We start from the raw sequence: 18,963 nt of genomic DNA on the forward strand, positions 1-18,963 counted from the left end.
TGGATTTCTCATTGTTATTTGTTGTTTCTATTGAAGCATATGAATAAAAATCAGCCTCATAGAGGTATATAGTTGGGAAACGGAGATTTAGTTGAGTTGTTTTTTCGGGTAATGATGGGGTTTTTGTTTTGTTTTGTTTTGTTTTTGTTTTTGTTTTTGTTTTTGTTTTGGTACTGCACCAACAGTTGACAAGTGGTGGTGTTTTGCAGAATCTTATTTACTATTGTTAAGACCAGACAACAACCTATGGGCCAGAAAGAGTATTAGATCTGCCAATGATAATACTCAACTCTGAAATTGCTGTGTTTTCACATGCTAGGCACTATCCTAAGCACTTCACATATATTAACCCCTTCTGTCCTCACAGTTACTCAATGGGAAAGTTGCTATTATAAACCCCATTTTATGCAAATGAGGAAACAGAGGCATAGAAATTCTTTTAATAAATTTGTCACTTTAATCCAAAGTTTTTCCCAGGGCAGTAATTTCAAAGTAAAATAAACCCAATGAAATGGATGTGAAATAGAATTGCGGAGTTATTGGTAACCATATATCAATCATATTAGACACCCTAATAATACACTGGTAAGTTATAAAGGGAATAACATTCATCTTTAGCAGGTCCAAACACTTATTTTTCCCTTAGTATCCTTTCAACTATATTGTCATGAATTGATCTATTTTGTTAATGTGTGTTTCTAAATCTTCTAAATATGACAATTTAAGAAATTTATTAATACAGCTTCTGAATATAATTTTTAGTTAATTGTGCTTTTATGAGCATTTTTATTACTATTATAAAATATTACTAACTGATTTTCAGACTCTTTGTCTTGTATCCTAGTAGCAAGACAGCTAAGACAGCATTTTACCTTTCAGGATTGTAAAAGCTCTTGGTGGGGGGGGTGACAGTTTTTAATGTTATAATACAAATCTTAAGAGCAGGTGGCAAGCAAGGCATAGCAGAAGGGTACACGTTTCCTCTTGGTACAAGCAAAGGGGCAACTTGCAGGCACTAGAAGCAGCACTGTAAAGGAAATATTTACTGTAAGGAATCTTAAAGGCATCTTTTAGGGGCATCCCATGATATGAAATCTATGGTCAATCATGGGTATGGTTTCCCAGGTCAGAGATGCAGTGCTTTTGCAATATTTTCATATTTATAATATGAGTAAAGAACAAGCAAAAAAATGGGTAGAATATCCCACCTGAGTTTTATCCGTCAAATTTTTCTTCTGGAAAGAGAAATAAACATTATTTTTTATTTAATAATAAAAAAATAATAATATTAATATTTAATAATATTAAAGCACTCCAAAGAGAATTTTGGAAAAAAAAAATTCTTTACTTTCAGAATATATCAAGATGTACATATTAAATTAATAATGGAAAGTCTAACTCAAGCAACTAATAGAACAGTTGGGTTTTGTCTATATGTAATTGTAAGTCAGTCAGCATACCGTAAATATTCCTAAAGATTCTATACCTATACTCCTTTTTACAAACCGTCCCCATTCTGAATATTTGTTGTTTTGAAAAAAATAAACCTGAATAATTGGCAAGTAACTTGGGTTTCCCTATAGAGGAATGTGAAGTATTTCTTCACAGTCCTTCATAAATATTTTTTAAAAAAAAATTGCCACATTGGTCAAAGAAAAATAAAGAGCAACTCCGTGGACTAAACCTTAGTTTAGTTTGACATTTGGTAATTCCAGTCTGACTACTAGGAGACAGAAAGAAATACTGTTTCACCTCACCCGAAAAATGGTATTATGTTTTGTTTTGGTTTGGTTTTGGTTTCTTCACTTGCACACAGTAGAGCAGGAGGAGGAAGAGGACATGGAATTGAAGGATGATGAACAAGAAGGGCAAAAGAGTATGTGGGAACAATTAATTATAACTAGCATCTACAAAAAGTTTTACAGTTTACAATACAATTTATGTTTTATTTTATTTAATCCTACACCTCTCCTTCAAAATAATACTGTGGAGTTGATATAACACTATTATTGATATCTTCTTTTCTTTATGAATATAGTCTTTACAAATGAAGAGACTGAGCTTCCGATTGACTTGCTCAAAGTTACATAGGAACAGAATTCAAAATCCAGGAATTTTGATTCTTAATGTTGGTGGCTTTTCTTAACACAATACGTGCTGAAAAAAAATTCCTACAATGTCAAGGCACAGTATCCAGAGTACAGCCTCTACCAATCCCTCCACTGACCTGACTTTTAACAGATATATTTCCTTTCCCACACGCACCCAGAAAATGAATGGTTACCTCCAAGGACATCCTGGGCTGTGGATCCAACCCGTAGTGCAGGGACAAACTTATTGCAAAAGACAAAACAGAACTGCCAGAGAACCTGTGAGATAACCAACATGGATCTTTCCAGTTAGTGCTCTTTCCACCCTGCAAGCCGTGATCTCCCCGTAAAGGGAAATGATCTACCTGCTCAGTGATTCCTTTTCATTTTTCTAGTACTTTGGGATTATCATTCCCAGAGAAAAAATATATGATCACTGTTAGAAAATGCTGACCATGGGCTCTTCATGCTCAGCGATGACTAAGAAAAAGATGCTCTTTAACTTCAGCAACAGAGGTACAGGAAATTGTGATAAAGATGTTCAGATAGTGAGCAAGTGGGAGCAGTTCACCCCAGGGGTGTGTTTCCAGACAGTAGGTTTCATCTATTAGAAATATTCAGAATGTGTTTGTTTTCCTATTTTTCTTTTTGGTTTTGAAAATCATTATCATCACTATAAATATTTCCAGTCCAGAGAACAATATAGCAAATACTCTGAGTACTTTTCTACATAATAGAGAATGCTAAATGAAAAGAATTACTATATGAAATTTATGCATGCTACTGTACATGTGATAAAGGAGGAAATATGACTTATAATAAATATTAGGGTAATAAATACACTTAACTTGCTAATTTTCTATTAAATAAAGCTATTCACAGAGTTCAACACTTCAGAATATAAAATATCAATTTTATAGCCTTACCTGCCAGCACTAGTCACATAATAATACTATCATTTTATTAATAAATCCTAAGCTATTCAAAATAGCTCAGTATTGGCATTCAAGACAGAGTCAGTAGTCATCACTCTTAGAATTTAGAAAATACAATAATGTAAGGGCAAAGTCATAGATAGATTAAAGTTCATGAATTTATTTTTTAAATACTTAATACCTGTTAATCAGTGTCTATATCATATTTCTAATAGGATACCTATATGAATTTCACTAGCCTTAAGAATCTGATCATACCAATTATGAAGTTTTACTCATTCAATAATTTCTTTCTCTTTAGCTGAAACTTCTTTGTAGCATACAATTATAAACATCCTTTAAAAATAATAAATGAGAGTAGTCATCACTGTTAGAATTTAGAAAATACAATAATGTAAGGGGAAAATCACAGATAGTTTAAAGTTCATTAATTTATTTTTTTTAAATACTGAATACCTGTTAATCAGTGTCTATATCATATATGAATTTCACTAGCTTTAAGAATATGATCATACCAATTATGCAGTTTTACTCATTCAATAATTTCTTTCTCTTTAGCTGAAACTTCTTTATAGCATACAATTATAAACATCCTTTAAAAATAATAAATGAGAGTATAATAAGCCCAACTGTCGTAAGAAATAAACAAATACATTATCAGCTTTCTCTAAGTCATAAAAATTATTCTCTACTTGTGATACTTAATAAATCACAACATTTCCCACAGAATTATTTGTCATACTATCTCACTGTCCTTTAGGCCTTTCCCCAATCACAGTACAGCGCTGGCATGTGTGGGTACTTAATAAATTTGGTTTTTATCAAATTGAATTTGTGTTTTTTGTCTGGGGATTGCTTCATTTTCTGTATTAAGTAAATCGTCTTTAATTTCAGTTTGTTTTCACAGGGCTTATAGCTGAGACACTGATAAGTTCCACATGAGTCTGACGTGAAATACTTTCTCACTGTGTGCATAATTTCAGGTGCAAAGATACTCAATTGCTTGACAGATACTTCCTAGTCATGTCTAAGAGGAAATAATTTTGCTTAAAAAAAATAGAACTTTTTTTTGAGCTAATTTCTAAAGAAGACACCTGGTGATGATAAGTGTCAAACTCCTCATAATTTTTCTTTTTTCAAAGTCAGAAATACAAAGAAAGTGTTGAATTTCTTGTATATAGCAGTCCCATCTCTAGAGGAATAACTAAATCTTGATGAACCAACATATATAAAAGAAAGTGAGAGATTATAATTTTAAAATAATGGAAAGGATTTTAAATTTTTGTTAGGACATCTAGATCTTACTTTGAAAATCCAAGTTGAGTACACCGGTACATGCCTCTAATTCCAGTGGCTCAGGAGACTGAGGCAGGAGGAATACAAGTTCAAAGCTAGCCTCGACAATGTAGCTAGTTCCTAAGCAACTTACTAGTAGAATGTTAGTTAAGGATATTTTCCTTAATACAGCCTGTTTCTAGGTCAAAGTTGGTAGCATCATGCATGGTTTAATATTTAAGTATCTCCCTGGTTTATACCTTTAAGTGAATTTTCTTATTAGAATAAAAGATATTAAAACTTATAAGTATTCTGCAATTATATTGACAATGGCAAAAGAATATAAACTTTATATTGTCAATATGGATATACTTTGTTTTATGGAATATGTGTATTCTTAAAATAATCTCCCTAAATGAAATAATTTTATATGCATCTGCAAAGTTGCTTCTTAAGTTTTATTCTGTACGTAATTTTACAAATGAAGAATCCATTAATTACATAAGCAAATATTCATTTTGACAGATGGTAGGTAGTCTGGTAGTTTGTAAATTATATATTAAATCTTATTTTTTGAATAATGGGTCTTTGAAAAACAATTCTGGAAGTAAGGAAGGGAGGAAGGGGGAGAGAGAAAAGAAGGAGGAGGAGAAGAAGGAAAGTATGAAGGGAAAAAAGGAAGAAAGGGAGGGAGGGAGGGAGGGAGGGGGGAAAAAGAAAAGAATATGGAAGAAAAGAATCAGAGAGAAGACCCTCTAGTGGGAAAGAAACTTAATTTGGGATGGAAACTACTTCCAGAAAGGAACCACTTAACATGTGATTTGCAGCCAAGTTTCCATGGAGACCAGGAAAACTGTAATCAGTGTAGATAAGGCTTTGATATCATAAATGTTAGCGTATTGTGGATGAGAAGGACATTTGGAAGGACAAACAACAGGTTCTGATGAGGAGGAAAACTTATCCAAAGACAGAATTTTGAAGTTGACAAGTTATCTTCATTTTCTTGTTCAGAATAAGGAACGTTTTCTCTGGCTTTGAGGGAATAACTAAATAATTTATTCAGCTCATGTCATCCCTTTCTTGTGGTCTCAAGGGAGTCTCCTGAGAAGATTTCAATACAGGAATAACATTCCTTGATGAGATGAATGAGTGTTCCCATTCAACTGGCATTTAGATTTAGTCTTTTTACTTTAATTCATTGCCTTGATAAAATTAGTCTCATATTAATCTGAGTAGAATATAAGCTAAATTTTTTGGAACTCAGTCATCATCTAAGTTTAATTTATGTATAAATTCATAAAACAAAGTAAAAATTTCTCTCCTAGAATTAATATCTCCCTGGAAACAATCACATTTAATAGCCTGATATACCTCCTTACATATTTTTCTTTCTCTAGCAACACACAGACTCTCAATCGTTCATTCAGTATTTATAGATGTCCTATTATGACCCAGGAATTGTTCTAGGTGAAATGAATATAACAGTGAGGAAAGTCCTGTCCTCATGAAATTTAGGAATTTTTTATTGTAAAAGCACAGTAATGCGATGGACATTCCACCATGGCCAAGTGGAAAGAACTCCACTATGCAGCATGAACACTTTTCCACATCAGCACTTGTAGTCCCATCTCTTGAAATAGTCTATGTTCCCCATCTGTACTGCTTCACTTCTCATTCGTTTCTCAACTCATTAGCTTCTGAGTTTCTTCACACTTTTATTTTACTGACATGTGTCTGTAAAGTTATGCATGCTTATTGCCAAATACAGTCAATGCTTTTCAGTGCTCACCTATTCCTGCTTCTCTATGGTGTGTGATGCTGTCAGGTCTCTAAAACTCTCTTCCACTACTTTAGCTCACACGATAGTTGTTTTATATCAAACTTTTCTTAGCACTTCTTGCTAAATGATGGTATCTTCTGGGCTCTGTCTTTAGCCCTTAGTCTCCATTCTATCTTTTTTCTAATTGTGTTTTTATTGGTGCATTGTATCTTTAAGTAATAGTAGAATTCCTTGTGACATATTCATACATGTATATAATTTGCTCCATTTCATTTCTCAGTATTTCCCTTTCCCTCCTCTCCTTACCCCTCCTTCCTTACTCTTCCTCCCTTCTATTTACTTTTTAAATTAATGCATTATATTTATACACAAAATGGGATATGCTGTAATATATTCATACATGCAGATAGCATAATTTAGTCCATTTAATTCCTCAGTACCTACTACCCTTCCATCCCCTCCTTAGTCTCTCTTTTAATTCCTTTTTTTCTCTCTAAGTTCTTTATAAGGTCTCATGAATTTACCCCCAGCATACATACCTATAAGATGATGAGTCTCAAACTTTTATTTTGCTTGGTCCATATATTTTAAGGTGACTATCTTCCAGGTACTTTTAGCTAAGCAGAGCAAACCTCATTATCTTCCCCTTATTCCTGTCCCTCCTTCTGGGTTTCAAGGAAACTGCTCTTGCCCAGCCATTCAGACCAGACATGATGGCCTAGTGTTAATATTTCTTCTCCCATGTTCCCCACATAGTTTGCAGCCCTATAAATGTCCCTCTTTAAATATCTGATCTCCTTATCTCATCTTCACTGTAACTAATCTTGACTATCATCCTCTATCTCTTGGATTCAGGTAAATCTCCTTGCCCATGTCTTATTTCATTCCAATCGATTCTTCACACAACCACAATGAATTTTCGAATGCAAGGCTTCTATTATATCATTCTTTTCTCTATCTTTTGTTTTTTGATGGGCACATAGCTACTCCATTCACCATAGAACTTATTAAACAGTTATCATGTATATATCTACGCGCTGAATTCTGTGGTCGGTACAAGGATGAATATCATGAGAAATGAAGCAATAAATATAATCTGGTAACTCTCATACAAGTTAAACATGATAAAGGCAAATACACTGTTGTGATCACACGTACAGAGAATGCTATGCAGGAAAAAGTTCACATTGCTAAAAGGGAGCCTGAAGCTCAAGTTGGGAGCTCACAGGAGGAAATTCATTTCATTCCCCCTGCTTTCCTTAGGGAAGACACCTCTATTTTCTACATCCTGCATTGCTGACCACCTTTAATTCCCCATTTCTACTGCCTAATTGATATCTGTCCCCTTTCTTGGGAAAACCATCCTCACATAATGCTCATGCCACCTGAATGGTCTCTCTCCTCACTCTGCTCCCCACACCTATATTATATATTTTGTGAATTGGCTCTTGCCTCGGTCTCCCTTTCCACTCCAGGTGTTGTCAGCTACCTCAAGTACTTCAGACATTTGCATGGCCACCTATTTTCAAGCTTCTCTAATGACCTTCATTTCCCTTCTCAGCCATGCAGGCCAAGGCCAGATACCTAAATAGTACAATTGCTCAGAAGTGCCTCATATATCTGAAATCTCAAGTCAGTAAAATGCGTTTCACCTTTACCTGAGTCTTTCAATGTCCTGATTACCTTGATGATACAATTTCTGCTCTTTAAATTCACCACAATCTTTAGTTTTTAGGTCCCCTACTTTTAATATCATCCTCATCTGTTCTAGACTTCCTGATGCCTCACCTCAGCTATGGTTTGGCCAGGGCATTCACATCTCTTCTTCATTTCACCATGTTCTGTGTGGTTCTCAGAAGTTTAACTAGAATTTCCCCTTCAAGGAAAACCTTCAGTAGATGCATCTACAATCCTTAGAGACACTGCATTATTTAACATGATGATGTTTCCTATCCTCCAGATTTTTTCTTCCACAGATTTTTTCCTGCTCATATCCCTTTTTTTTTTTTTTTTTTTTTTTTTTTTTTTTGGCAGGGAGGCTACCAGGGATTGAAATCAGAGGCCCTTGACCACTGAGCTACATCCCCAGCCCTATTTTGTATTTTATTTAGAGACAGGGTCTCACTGAGTCGCTTAGCGCTTCGCCATCGCTGAGGCTGGCTTTGAACTTGTGATCCTCTTGCCTCAGCCTCCCAAGCTGGTGGGAATATCATTCTGTTTACAAAAGTACTTCTGTTCCTTCCTATGACCTTGACATTAAATACAGCTCCATACTGTCATACAGCTCTCTGTCACTTAGCTTATACCTCTTTCCATAGACTAATCTCCCATCAGGCAGAGTCTGAATCTCTGCTGTCATATTCTAAACTCTTGATTAGTAGAGGGCCACAACCTTGTGCATTTTAGATTTGAGCATTGTGCTCCTCTTACTGAAACACAATTTTTGTCCTCCTTTCAGCCCTTCATGATGATTGCTCTTCCTCCTGCAAGTTTGGAACCTTAGATGTGTTTTGTGTTTCTTGTCCATGTTCTTTCAGTTGGTTTACCTTTGTTCTGCATTCACCCAGACACTCCTCTGAATGCACTAAAACTCTACCCATTAGGAGAGAGTTCTCAACCCTGATATGAGCTCTTATAAAAGTCTGCAGTTGTCTACTGATAGCACTTTCAGCTGTCATGACAATCCTCTAATTGTTTATCTGTCTGTCCCTAGAGGAACTAAGTTCCTTGAGAGCAGAGACCATCTTAATCATCTCTGTGACCCTCAAAGTTAGTATACTCTATGGCACATAGTAGGCAAATTAGTGTTAAATGAGTAATTCATTCAATCCACTCATTCATGAGATCAAAAACTAGGTATAGTCTCGTTGTAACACCCCTCCCCCAGCACCACCCATCTTCAGAAGATACAATTAACTGAAAGATGAAATTAATCCCTGTAAATAGAATTTGTCTTTGAGACAAGAGAAAGGAAGTGATAAATTAATCTTTTAGAATATATAATAATAGTTATATTTTCTCACTTATGAATACCTGATACTTTATTTGCAAATCAAAGTTTTCTAACTTATGAATTATCTGATTGACATTTAATTTGTAAGCTGCAATCTTATGCCTTTGCATCCTTCAAAAAATTAATTTACACTCCACTATTGGCTTATTTTATACTCTCTAACCATCTTGCAATTCAGAATCTGCATGGAGGTATGAGGATTCATATTTCATTCCACTTATAATTGTACATTAAATATGTAATTAGTTTAAAACAATAGGTTTGTACTAAATATTCTTAGATAAAGGAAAATCATGAATTATAATATCTAGCTCCCAGGGATATAAATTAATAAAAAACTGATTAGAAACTTTTTATATATTTTTATGCCAAGTTGAAAGACCCTCTTAGCATTTTTCTTTTTAATTGGCAGGAAAGTGAGAATGATGACTGTTACTCTTAACACATTTGGCATCATCACTATCATTTATATGCAATTTTCTTCACATGGTAGCCAGATGGTGACAAAAAGTCCACTAAATTTCAAAACTATTTTCTTTATATTTTAGCCTAGGTGATGTGAACACTCAAAATATGTTACTTGAGAAAAAAATCTTATTTTAAAACAAATTTTATATTATGTAAAAATAGAAGTTAAATATATACTGATGTATTTTTGGAAACTGCCTTATCAAAGACCTGTAAATGATATTATAAATTTGGTTTTGAAAACTGTTCATAGGGCCTGGGGTTGTAGCTCAGTGGTAGAGCACTTGCCTAGCATGTGTGAGGCACTGGGTTCAATCCTCAGAACCACATAAAAATAAATAAAGATTTTGTGTCCATCTACAGAAAAAATACACACACACACACACAACTGTTCAGAGGTTATATGAAAATTTTTATTTTAACATTGAACTATAGACTTTGACTCATGGATTCTTACAGCCAGAAGGAAACTTAAAGGTCATCTAGAACTTCTTTTCTAATTCTGGAATCTTTTTTTACAGAATCCTTGGTAGCTGACCCTCTAACCTGCTTTACTGTTTGTTCATTTTCTTTTTTGCAAATTCCTTTTTTTTTTTTACCTTAGGTTGTAATCATCCTCTTTGTAATCTTACATTAGTCCTAATTCTATACTCTGGAATAAGAGATGAGTTGGGCCATTCACTAAGTTATAAAAGCTACAGATCTGGAAATCATTCTTTATCATTTCCTTTTTCTCTCACTCCCTCTATCAGCCCCTTACTGGTTTAGTTCTATCAGTTCTAAATTAAAAGAATACATTTGACCCACCCACTTCTTTCCATTTTTACTACCACTAGATGGTAGTCCAAGCCACCATCATCTTTGACCTAATCAACTGTAATAACCTGCTAAACAATTTCTGTGTCTCGGTTCTCAGATCTACAATTCACTTTCATTACCTGTGATGTCAATTTGGAGTACATGCACCCTAAGGCAAAGCAAGATAATTCATTGAGATTTAAGAAGAAATGCTAGAAATTCTACTCATTTATTTTTATCTCATTCTTTTAGGTTTCCATTTTAATATATTTTATAATGTTCACAAATAAGTACCATAGTATGTATGTGCGATTTATAAATAAAAAATGTGTATATATTGGGGTACAGGCTAAGATATTGACTATTTCCCAGATATGCTCTTATTAGTATACCGTAGTATTATTATGTTTAAGAATTTGCACACAGTACTTTGTATAATGTATTCTCTTATTAGCATTTTACCTCTCATTTTTGTCTTTTGCCTTTATTAAATTCATGGTTTGAGGTATCCAACTTCTCAGATCTGTTTACACAGTCTTTTATAACAGGCAAATAATTTATGTTTTTCAATTGAAAGGCCTTCCATTTGTCTTAGTTATATTTGTCTTATAGATTTTTTTATATTTTAAAACAATATCATCTTTATAGAAAAATTGCAAGTAAAACACAAATGATATTTTTTTCTTGAATGATTTTGAAAGTTAATTAGCAACATATCCTCGTATCCCCAATACTTTACTCCATATTTCCTACAAGTAAGGATAGTCTCCTAAAGGTAGCCACAAAACAACCATCAAAATCAGGAAATTAACATTGTTATTCTCTTTTCAACCTGAGACTTCATCTAAGTTTTATCAGTTCTTTAAGAACATCCATTTGAACTCAGAATCACCTATTGCATTTAATTATAATGTCTCCTAGTCTCTTTCAAACTGGAAGAACACCTTGTCCTTTGAACTAGATAAGCTTGGGATTGAATTCAGGTTACACATCTTTGGATTTGACATCACAGAAATAATATTGTGCTTTCTCTGTGCATCATATTTGTTATGATAACATCCTACAAAATTTTGGTTTGTCCCATAACTGATGATGGAAACTTTAATCACTTGATTAAGATGGTGTCTATTAGCATCTCCCTGTAAACTTTCTCTTTTCCCTATGTAATGTTTAAGGAGTTTGAGGAGATACTTTGAGACTATGTCAATATCCCCTTTCATATCAAATTTTTATTACTTATTTATATCAGTATGAGTATATATGAGTCCTCAGGGGTTCCTATTTTACTTAGAGAATACATTTTTTTAATTACCACTATTTATTTTGGTGCTCAAATTGACCCAAATTTGACCACTGAGAGCACCTTCAATCAGGTTTCTGCATCTTTTTAACATACTCTCATCAATTCTTGAACTTCTCCTTATTTTCCATCTATATTTAATTTCCTTTGCTTTAGCAACATTTTAGGTCATTTAGATTACTTGAATCATGATTCTGTCACTTTCAATATAAACTATTCCTCCCAGATAATAAGCATTTCTCGTTGAGATATTTAAGTCATAGATAATAGTATCAATGAGTATGGGCCTAAGAGAGGGTCCTCAATAATTGTTACTACTAAGTGACAGGCCCTAGCCCATCACTCCAGCCAGCTCTTCTCTAGATTTCAACTGTCTCTTTTTGGAAATAAAATGACTTGTTAGCATTCTTAAGGGAAAAAAGAGAAAAACAGAACCAGTAGTTTGTTTTCCACATGATTGACAGCACTATGTCCATCCCCACCTGATCCCAGGGCCCAGATAATTTGTACTTAATAGGCCTTTACTTTCAGCCCACATGGTAATAATGAAGATTTGTAGAGGGAGGAATAACAAAATTAGTCCCTGCCACACATTATGCACTCAGTAATGTTGCTCAACTGAGCAAATTAGCAAATACTTCAGATTAATGCAAATAAATTAATTCAAACTTTAAATGGATCTCGCTGTTTAACTAGCTATTTGTGTACCGTGGAAGAATCTACAAAGTCAAAAACTTGAGTCCAATGTGAACCCTAAGGATTCAAGCTGTGGAACTCAGGCAATCCGCTAAATTATTATTATGAGGATTTTGGGAGATTTTTGTTTGTTTGTTTGTTTTGGTTTTGGTTCAATGGAACATCACTACCTACTTCATAGAACTGTGCAGCCTAAAGAAGATCATGTAAAATAAAATTTTCTGTGCTTCATTAACTGGTATTAAAGTGTAAAATTATCATTCTTGCCTCCAATCTAGATGATTTTACATCATTTTATAAGACGAGTTTCCTGTGAACATTTTCCAAATGCTACATCAGTCCTAAGCCATTTACCTAATGTTGATCCTTTAAAAGAAAAGAAGGAAATGAAGCTCTCCCTGCAGGACTTTTCTCTTGACTCTTGTCTAATTTGTTCTTTTTGAAATGCTCATAAATCGTCTACTTAAAAAATCATTCTCACATTTTTCTATGATCAACACAAGCCTCACAGTCCAGTTTGCAAATTCTTTCTCCTTTTTTGTTGGAAAATTAGAACAGATTTGCTTTTCAAGTTTTCTGGCATCTTCCCTCTGCTCCTTGATTTTTTAGAAAGTTCTAATATTAACTCTTAAAAAAAAATAAGTGTTAGACTTAGCTCTGCTGTTCGGGAATCAGTGTTATAGCTTGGTGAATCAGGTTGAGGGACATAAGGAAAATATACCACAATTTCTCTACCTCTCTATTTTCCCACCTAATAAAATGAACATAAAGAATAAATTAGATTCTTATTATGTTCACATTGCAGGTCAAATGCAATCATGCATATGAAGGAAAGTCTGTAAATTATAAAACTTTATGTAACAAACAATTCTATACTCCAGGCTAATTATAATAAAAGCTACCGTTTATTACATGTACTCTCCTCACTGAGGTCAGTAGTCTCTTCCAGTACCCTCAGCAACCCAAGAAAACTGAGGATCAGAAGGATTAAGAAATGCTTAAAGTCATACTCATAAAAAGCTGTGGAGGAAATTCAAACCCAACTCTGACTTCTTCCAAAATCTATACACTTATCCATACCCCAAAAGGCACTCCTAACTCCCCATTGTGAGGCCTAGGAGTTCAGCATTTAAACAGAAGCTGCTCTGAAAATTTTATACCTTTTAAGAGCTCCTGCCAAACTTTTATGTTGTTGGTTCTAAATTTTCCAATATGAAAACTATTCCACTTTCTGGAGGAGACAGAAACCATGTAGTTGATTAATAGCTCTGAACTCTCATTTATCACCTAACACTATACCATCTTTCGAAAATAGCAAACTTTTCCCCCGCAAACATTTTTTATTTCAAGTTTTTCATAAGCCTAAATTCCTTTTGCCTTTACCACGAGGTGAGGGGGGAAAAAAAAAACCTAGAAAAACCTGAACCAATTATCCTTTCAAGGAATTGAATAGCCATTGAATGTCCAAGTATACTTTCTGCATATGATAGTTATTTAATTATATAACCCATCCCCATAAATCCTTTCCAAAATTTTTACCTCCCTTTTTAATTTTCTCCAAGTTTCCCTTGATAGGTGATACCAATTTGTCATGTGCAAAATCAGTGGTTTCATAAGTGATAGTAACAATGGCTTCTGAATGCCTTCTAATAATGCTTATGAAATGTCTGTATCTTTGGGAGTTTATTACATTTTAAATAACTACAACTATGGTTATTGTGAAACTTTTATGGATAATGATCTGTGGAGTGGACAAAGAGAACATGAATGTGCTTCAGCAGTAGTGACCAGCTATCACTTTAGCTCCCACAAAACATTTTAGTATGTCTATAAATAACACACCAAAAGAACTCATGATTGCATTACACAGTCATTGGAGCAATTTAAAAATAAATTGAATCATTTACCCATTGTGTATATAACATGCTGATATTTCAGGATAACCACTGTGAAAAAAGTTTTATATTTTTACTTCAATGTTACGCTTTGTAATCTGATTCTAAGGATACTTTAATATTTACCCTAGTAATTTTCCACAATCATCATTCTTTTATAATTTCTATATTGACAAATACAAAGGTGCTTTTTTGAACTTCCTAAATAAGTCGCTTTGAAAATGTCATGAACTAACAAACACATCTGAACCCACTTATGGTCCACTTCTACCCAAAAGTCCTCAGAAAAATGTCTGTAAGGAAAATATGATAGAAATTAAAATCCATTTAATTTTACCATATAGGACTGTTCCATATTTTCTTAGACTACATTATAAGTGTTGCCACTGATAAACAACTATTTCCAACTACTAGTGGAGAAACATAACTCTTAGCACTAGCTAAAACATCTACTCTAAAATGGCTTTGCAAAAATAAAGTCCTGTGTAGTCAGAAACCTCTCTTTTCAGAGATCTAACAGGTTAGGGACTAAGTATTGATTATTGTTCAACTATCAGTCAAGAGATTTTTGTATGATTTTTGCCTGTGTCTTTAGTACTTAAAATCTAGTTTGAAATAAATGATCTCAGGAAATCACTTAGAAGCTAATGTGAGGTCCCTAAATTGAAAGCAATGATAATAATACTCCAATTCTGTGTATCCTTTCTCTTGTTAATTTTCATATAATTATGACTAAATTTTATTTTAATTAACACTGTAATTAGTAGAATGACGTTTATTTGAATTAATTATGTTGTAAAGACTTTTATAATAAGACTGTGAAATAAGTGGTGAAATCATTGCTTTGAAAGCATTCATTTAGACTTATGCATTTCAAATGTTAAATCTGAAGCTAATCAGAATAAAACTTTTGAGTCAAGAGTAGAAATGTGGAATTGGTCATATATAGTTTGTATTAAAGCTTATCTTCATAGAAACATTATTTAATTTAGGAATCATTATTTGATTTATGTAGACTCTCTCTTTTATTCTGCCCTAACAAAGTTTTTACTCTTTTTTTTTTTTCTCAAGGTATCAGATACACACAGGACTTCAACATTCTATCATAAGACCTACCCAACCCAACTGTTTACCTCTGGACAATGCAACCTTACCTCAAAAGTTGAAGGAGGTTGGATATTCGACACATATGGTTGGAAAATGGCACTTGGGTTTTTACAAAAAAGAATGCATGCCCACCAAGAGAGGATTTGATACCTTTTTTGGTTCTCTTTTGGGAAGTGGTGATTACTATACACACTACAAATGTGACAGCCCTGGGATGTGTGGCTATGACTTGTATGAAAATGACAATGCTGCCTGGGACTATGACAATGGCATATACTCCACACAGATGTACACACAGAGAGTGCAGCACATCTTAGCTTCCCATAACCCTGCAAAGCCTATATTTTTATATATTGCCTACCAAGCTGTTCACTCACCCCTGCAAGCCCCTGGCAGGTATTTTGAGCACTACCGATCCATTATCAACATAAACAGACGGAGGTATGCTGCCATGCTTTCTTGCTTAGATGAAGCAATCAACAATGTGACTCTGGCCCTAAAGACATATGGTTTCTATAACAACAGCATTATCATTTACTCTTCAGATAATGGCGGCCAGCCAATGGCGGGAGGAAGTAACTGGCCTCTCAGAGGTAGCAAAGGAACATACTGGGAAGGGGGAATCCGGGCTGTTGGATTTGTGCATAGCCCACTTCTGAAAAACAAGGGAACAGTATGTAAAGAACTTGTGCACATCACTGACTGGTACCCCACTCTGATTTCCCTGGCTGAGGGACAGATCGATGAAGACATCCAACTAGATGGTTATGATGTCTGGGAGACCATAAGTGAAGGCCTTCGCTCACCCCGAGTAGATATTTTGCACAACATTGACCCTATTTACACAAAAGCAAAAAATGGCTCCTTGGCAGCAGGTTATGGGATCTGGAATACAGCCATCCAATCAGCCATCAGGGTGCAGCACTGGAAACTGCTCACAGGAAATCCTGGCTACAGTGACTGGGTTCCCCCTCAGTCTTTCAGCAACCTAGGGCCAAACCGGTGGCACAATGAACGGATTACCTTGTCAACTGGCAAAAGTATATGGCTTTTCAACATCACAGCTGACCCATATGAAAGGGTGGACCTATCCAGCAGGTATCCAGGGATTGTGAAGAAGCTCCTACGGAGGCTGTCACAGTTCAACAAGACTGCAGTCCCTGTCAGATACCCTCCCAAAGATCCTAGGAGTAACCCACGGCTCAATGGAGGAGTCTGGGGACCCTGGTATAAAGAGGAAAGCAAGAAAAAGAAGGCAAGCAAAAACAAAGCTGAGAAAAAGAAAAAGAAAAGTAAGACAAAGAAGAAACGGCCCAAAACACGTTCATCTCCAAATTGCTATTCAGGTGTTATTCCTGGATAACTACAAATAGTTCCAGTTTGGTTAAACTTAAAAATTCTTAGTCTTTCACCTGTCTGCTAGGTAAACCAGCAAATTTGGCTCAGAAATATCACTGCCATAAACACAGGGCTCATTTTCATGTTGTACCAGTCCAGAGACTTCTGCCACATGGAAAATTGTCCAGCTCCATGCCAAAGGTACTGACTGCTTCTGCAAGCCACACTTAGAGGCCATGGAGATGTTTATTTCTCTGGATCCTTTATAAAAGGTGGTCAGTCTTGAGTTTAACTGCTGTGCTTCCTTCAGTTGACCAAACACAATGCTTTACATTATAAGTGGGAGCAATGATCAGCAATTGAGGAGCATGCTGATTTGATGGAAATGACAGGGTAGCATGATTTTAAAACTACTTTTGATATAGGTAAAGATTGTGTCACCTCAAAGGCCTCAAGAAGATATTTTCATAGTGAATTTTTGTATCTCTATCATATGACACTTGAGTTTTAACATTAATTCTATTTCATGTATCATTTCCTTGCCTGTGAAAATAAGCTGTTTTTCTTACATGTGAACAGCTTGCACCTCATTTTATCATGCATGAGGAAATGGCAAATAAGAATGTTTGAGCACACTGCCAAAAATGAATGTAACTATTTTCTAAACACTTTAATAGAATAACACTTCAATATAAAGTGCATAATTTATTTTTAAAGTAAAAATATTTTGTTTTCATAAAAGATATGCAAATGGTTTTAATTATTTTATTTTTATTTTCTGCATACCATTAGAATAATTTTATTTCATTTCTTCAAGATTACCAAGCACTGTTATACAACAAATTACTGTAGTACTGTGTAAATACATAGAATATAAAAAGAAAATTTTCAGAAAAAAATTATAATCAATATGTTCAATCATTATTTTGAATGTAATAAGATGAGTATAGTCTTACAAATTATTTGGAAAGTCAATGTGCAGAGCTGATACATCTTTATTGTTTCTACCATAAACTATTTATGTATATTAATTATTAAAATGATTTATTTTATGACATTGGCATATTTAGTGTGGCTTCTCTGACTTAACCTCTAGACTTCTAGATAATATTATTCATCTCAACAAGTAAAATTCTTTACAAATAGGCAAGTGAAGGTATGATTTGGTAACATAATAATATAAAGATTTTGCAAATAAGAGAAGTTTCCACCTGGCTATTGCATTGAAAAAGATGTTCCCTTATTAATAAATAACATTCAAAATGACACTAGCTTTATGCAAAGTAGACAGGAGAAAAAATGGAAATATGAAAGATATGGATCTTGATAGTAGTTAAAAATCTAGTTTGGAACTCATACAAGCAAACATTATGAGGAAGATCAAGGTAATTATCCATAATGATGTTTACCATGAACCATGGATAAGCTTAGATGTGTGTGTGGTCCTGAGGGCCCTGGAGTTTTCTTTGAAGTGTCCTCTTTTAATGCATAGGCCCCTGAGCCACACCTCATGAATCACAGGAAGAACTATCATTTGTGAATTATGACTATGGTAACAGGACATATGTGGTAGAATAGCAGTGTGCTAGTAAGTACCTGTATGTTAGAACTTAAGTGATTGACCACTATAGTTTCTGGGAATCTATAAAACAAATCTGTAAACAAGTACTGAAATTACTATCTACGTGGGAAAATTAATTTACTTTTTGAAATGTTTATATTTTTAGAATATGTAGCTTCATTTTATCATGTAATATTAAGTAGTATTTCCCAAAGTTTAGTCTAAAAGAATATTGTCAATGTTTTTCTTTGTTGATGCCATGATTTATAATAGGTGATATACATTTTTTTAAAAAATAGTTATTTTACACTAAAAAAGACTACTGAAGAGAAATAACTTTCAGATATTTTCTATTAAAGAAAGTTAAAGATGTTTATTGCAAACTTTCTTAGAGTTATTTAAATCTTAGTTGACACTGGAACTCTCTAACAGAAGAAAAATTATATACAGTATTTTCTAATTTATTTCATCATAAAACTCTTCTCTGTAATGCATTACATTGAACTAGGGTTTTGAGGAAAAAACTGTGAAAATTTCCAATGTAAGCATAGAATCTTCTCGATGTGCCTAGCAAAACAAGGAAAAGGAGCAAAGAAGTAAATTAGAAATATGAAAATTAATTTAATTTGGTGTCCCCATGGGCTTTACCTATTATGATGTGATTTTAAGTTCTTTATAAATGACCATAACTTTCTAAATGAAACTAA

The 18,963-nt window shown here is 34.0% G+C and overlaps 1 protein-coding gene across 1 annotated transcript in view; it reads left to right on the plus strand.

The window, feature by feature from the left end:
- The window catches only part of Arsj (arylsulfatase family member J), a 77,466-nt gene extending 58,944 nt beyond the window's left edge, over positions 1–18,522 (plus strand). Inside the window, exon 2 of the mRNA XM_005330111.5 lies at positions 15,322–18,522. Coding sequence (XP_005330168.2) covers positions 15,322–16,720 — 1,399 coding nt within the window. The 3' untranslated portion in view covers positions 16,721–18,522. The remainder of the gene's footprint in view (positions 1–15,321) is intronic.
- Positions 18,523–18,963: the final 441 nt, after the last annotated feature.

The sequence above is a fragment of the Ictidomys tridecemlineatus genome, chromosome 9, assembly GCF_052094955.1.
Source record: "Ictidomys tridecemlineatus isolate mIctTri1 chromosome 9, mIctTri1.hap1, whole genome shotgun sequence".
In the NCBI taxonomy this organism is placed as follows: Eukaryota; Metazoa; Chordata; class Mammalia; order Rodentia; family Sciuridae; genus Ictidomys; species Ictidomys tridecemlineatus.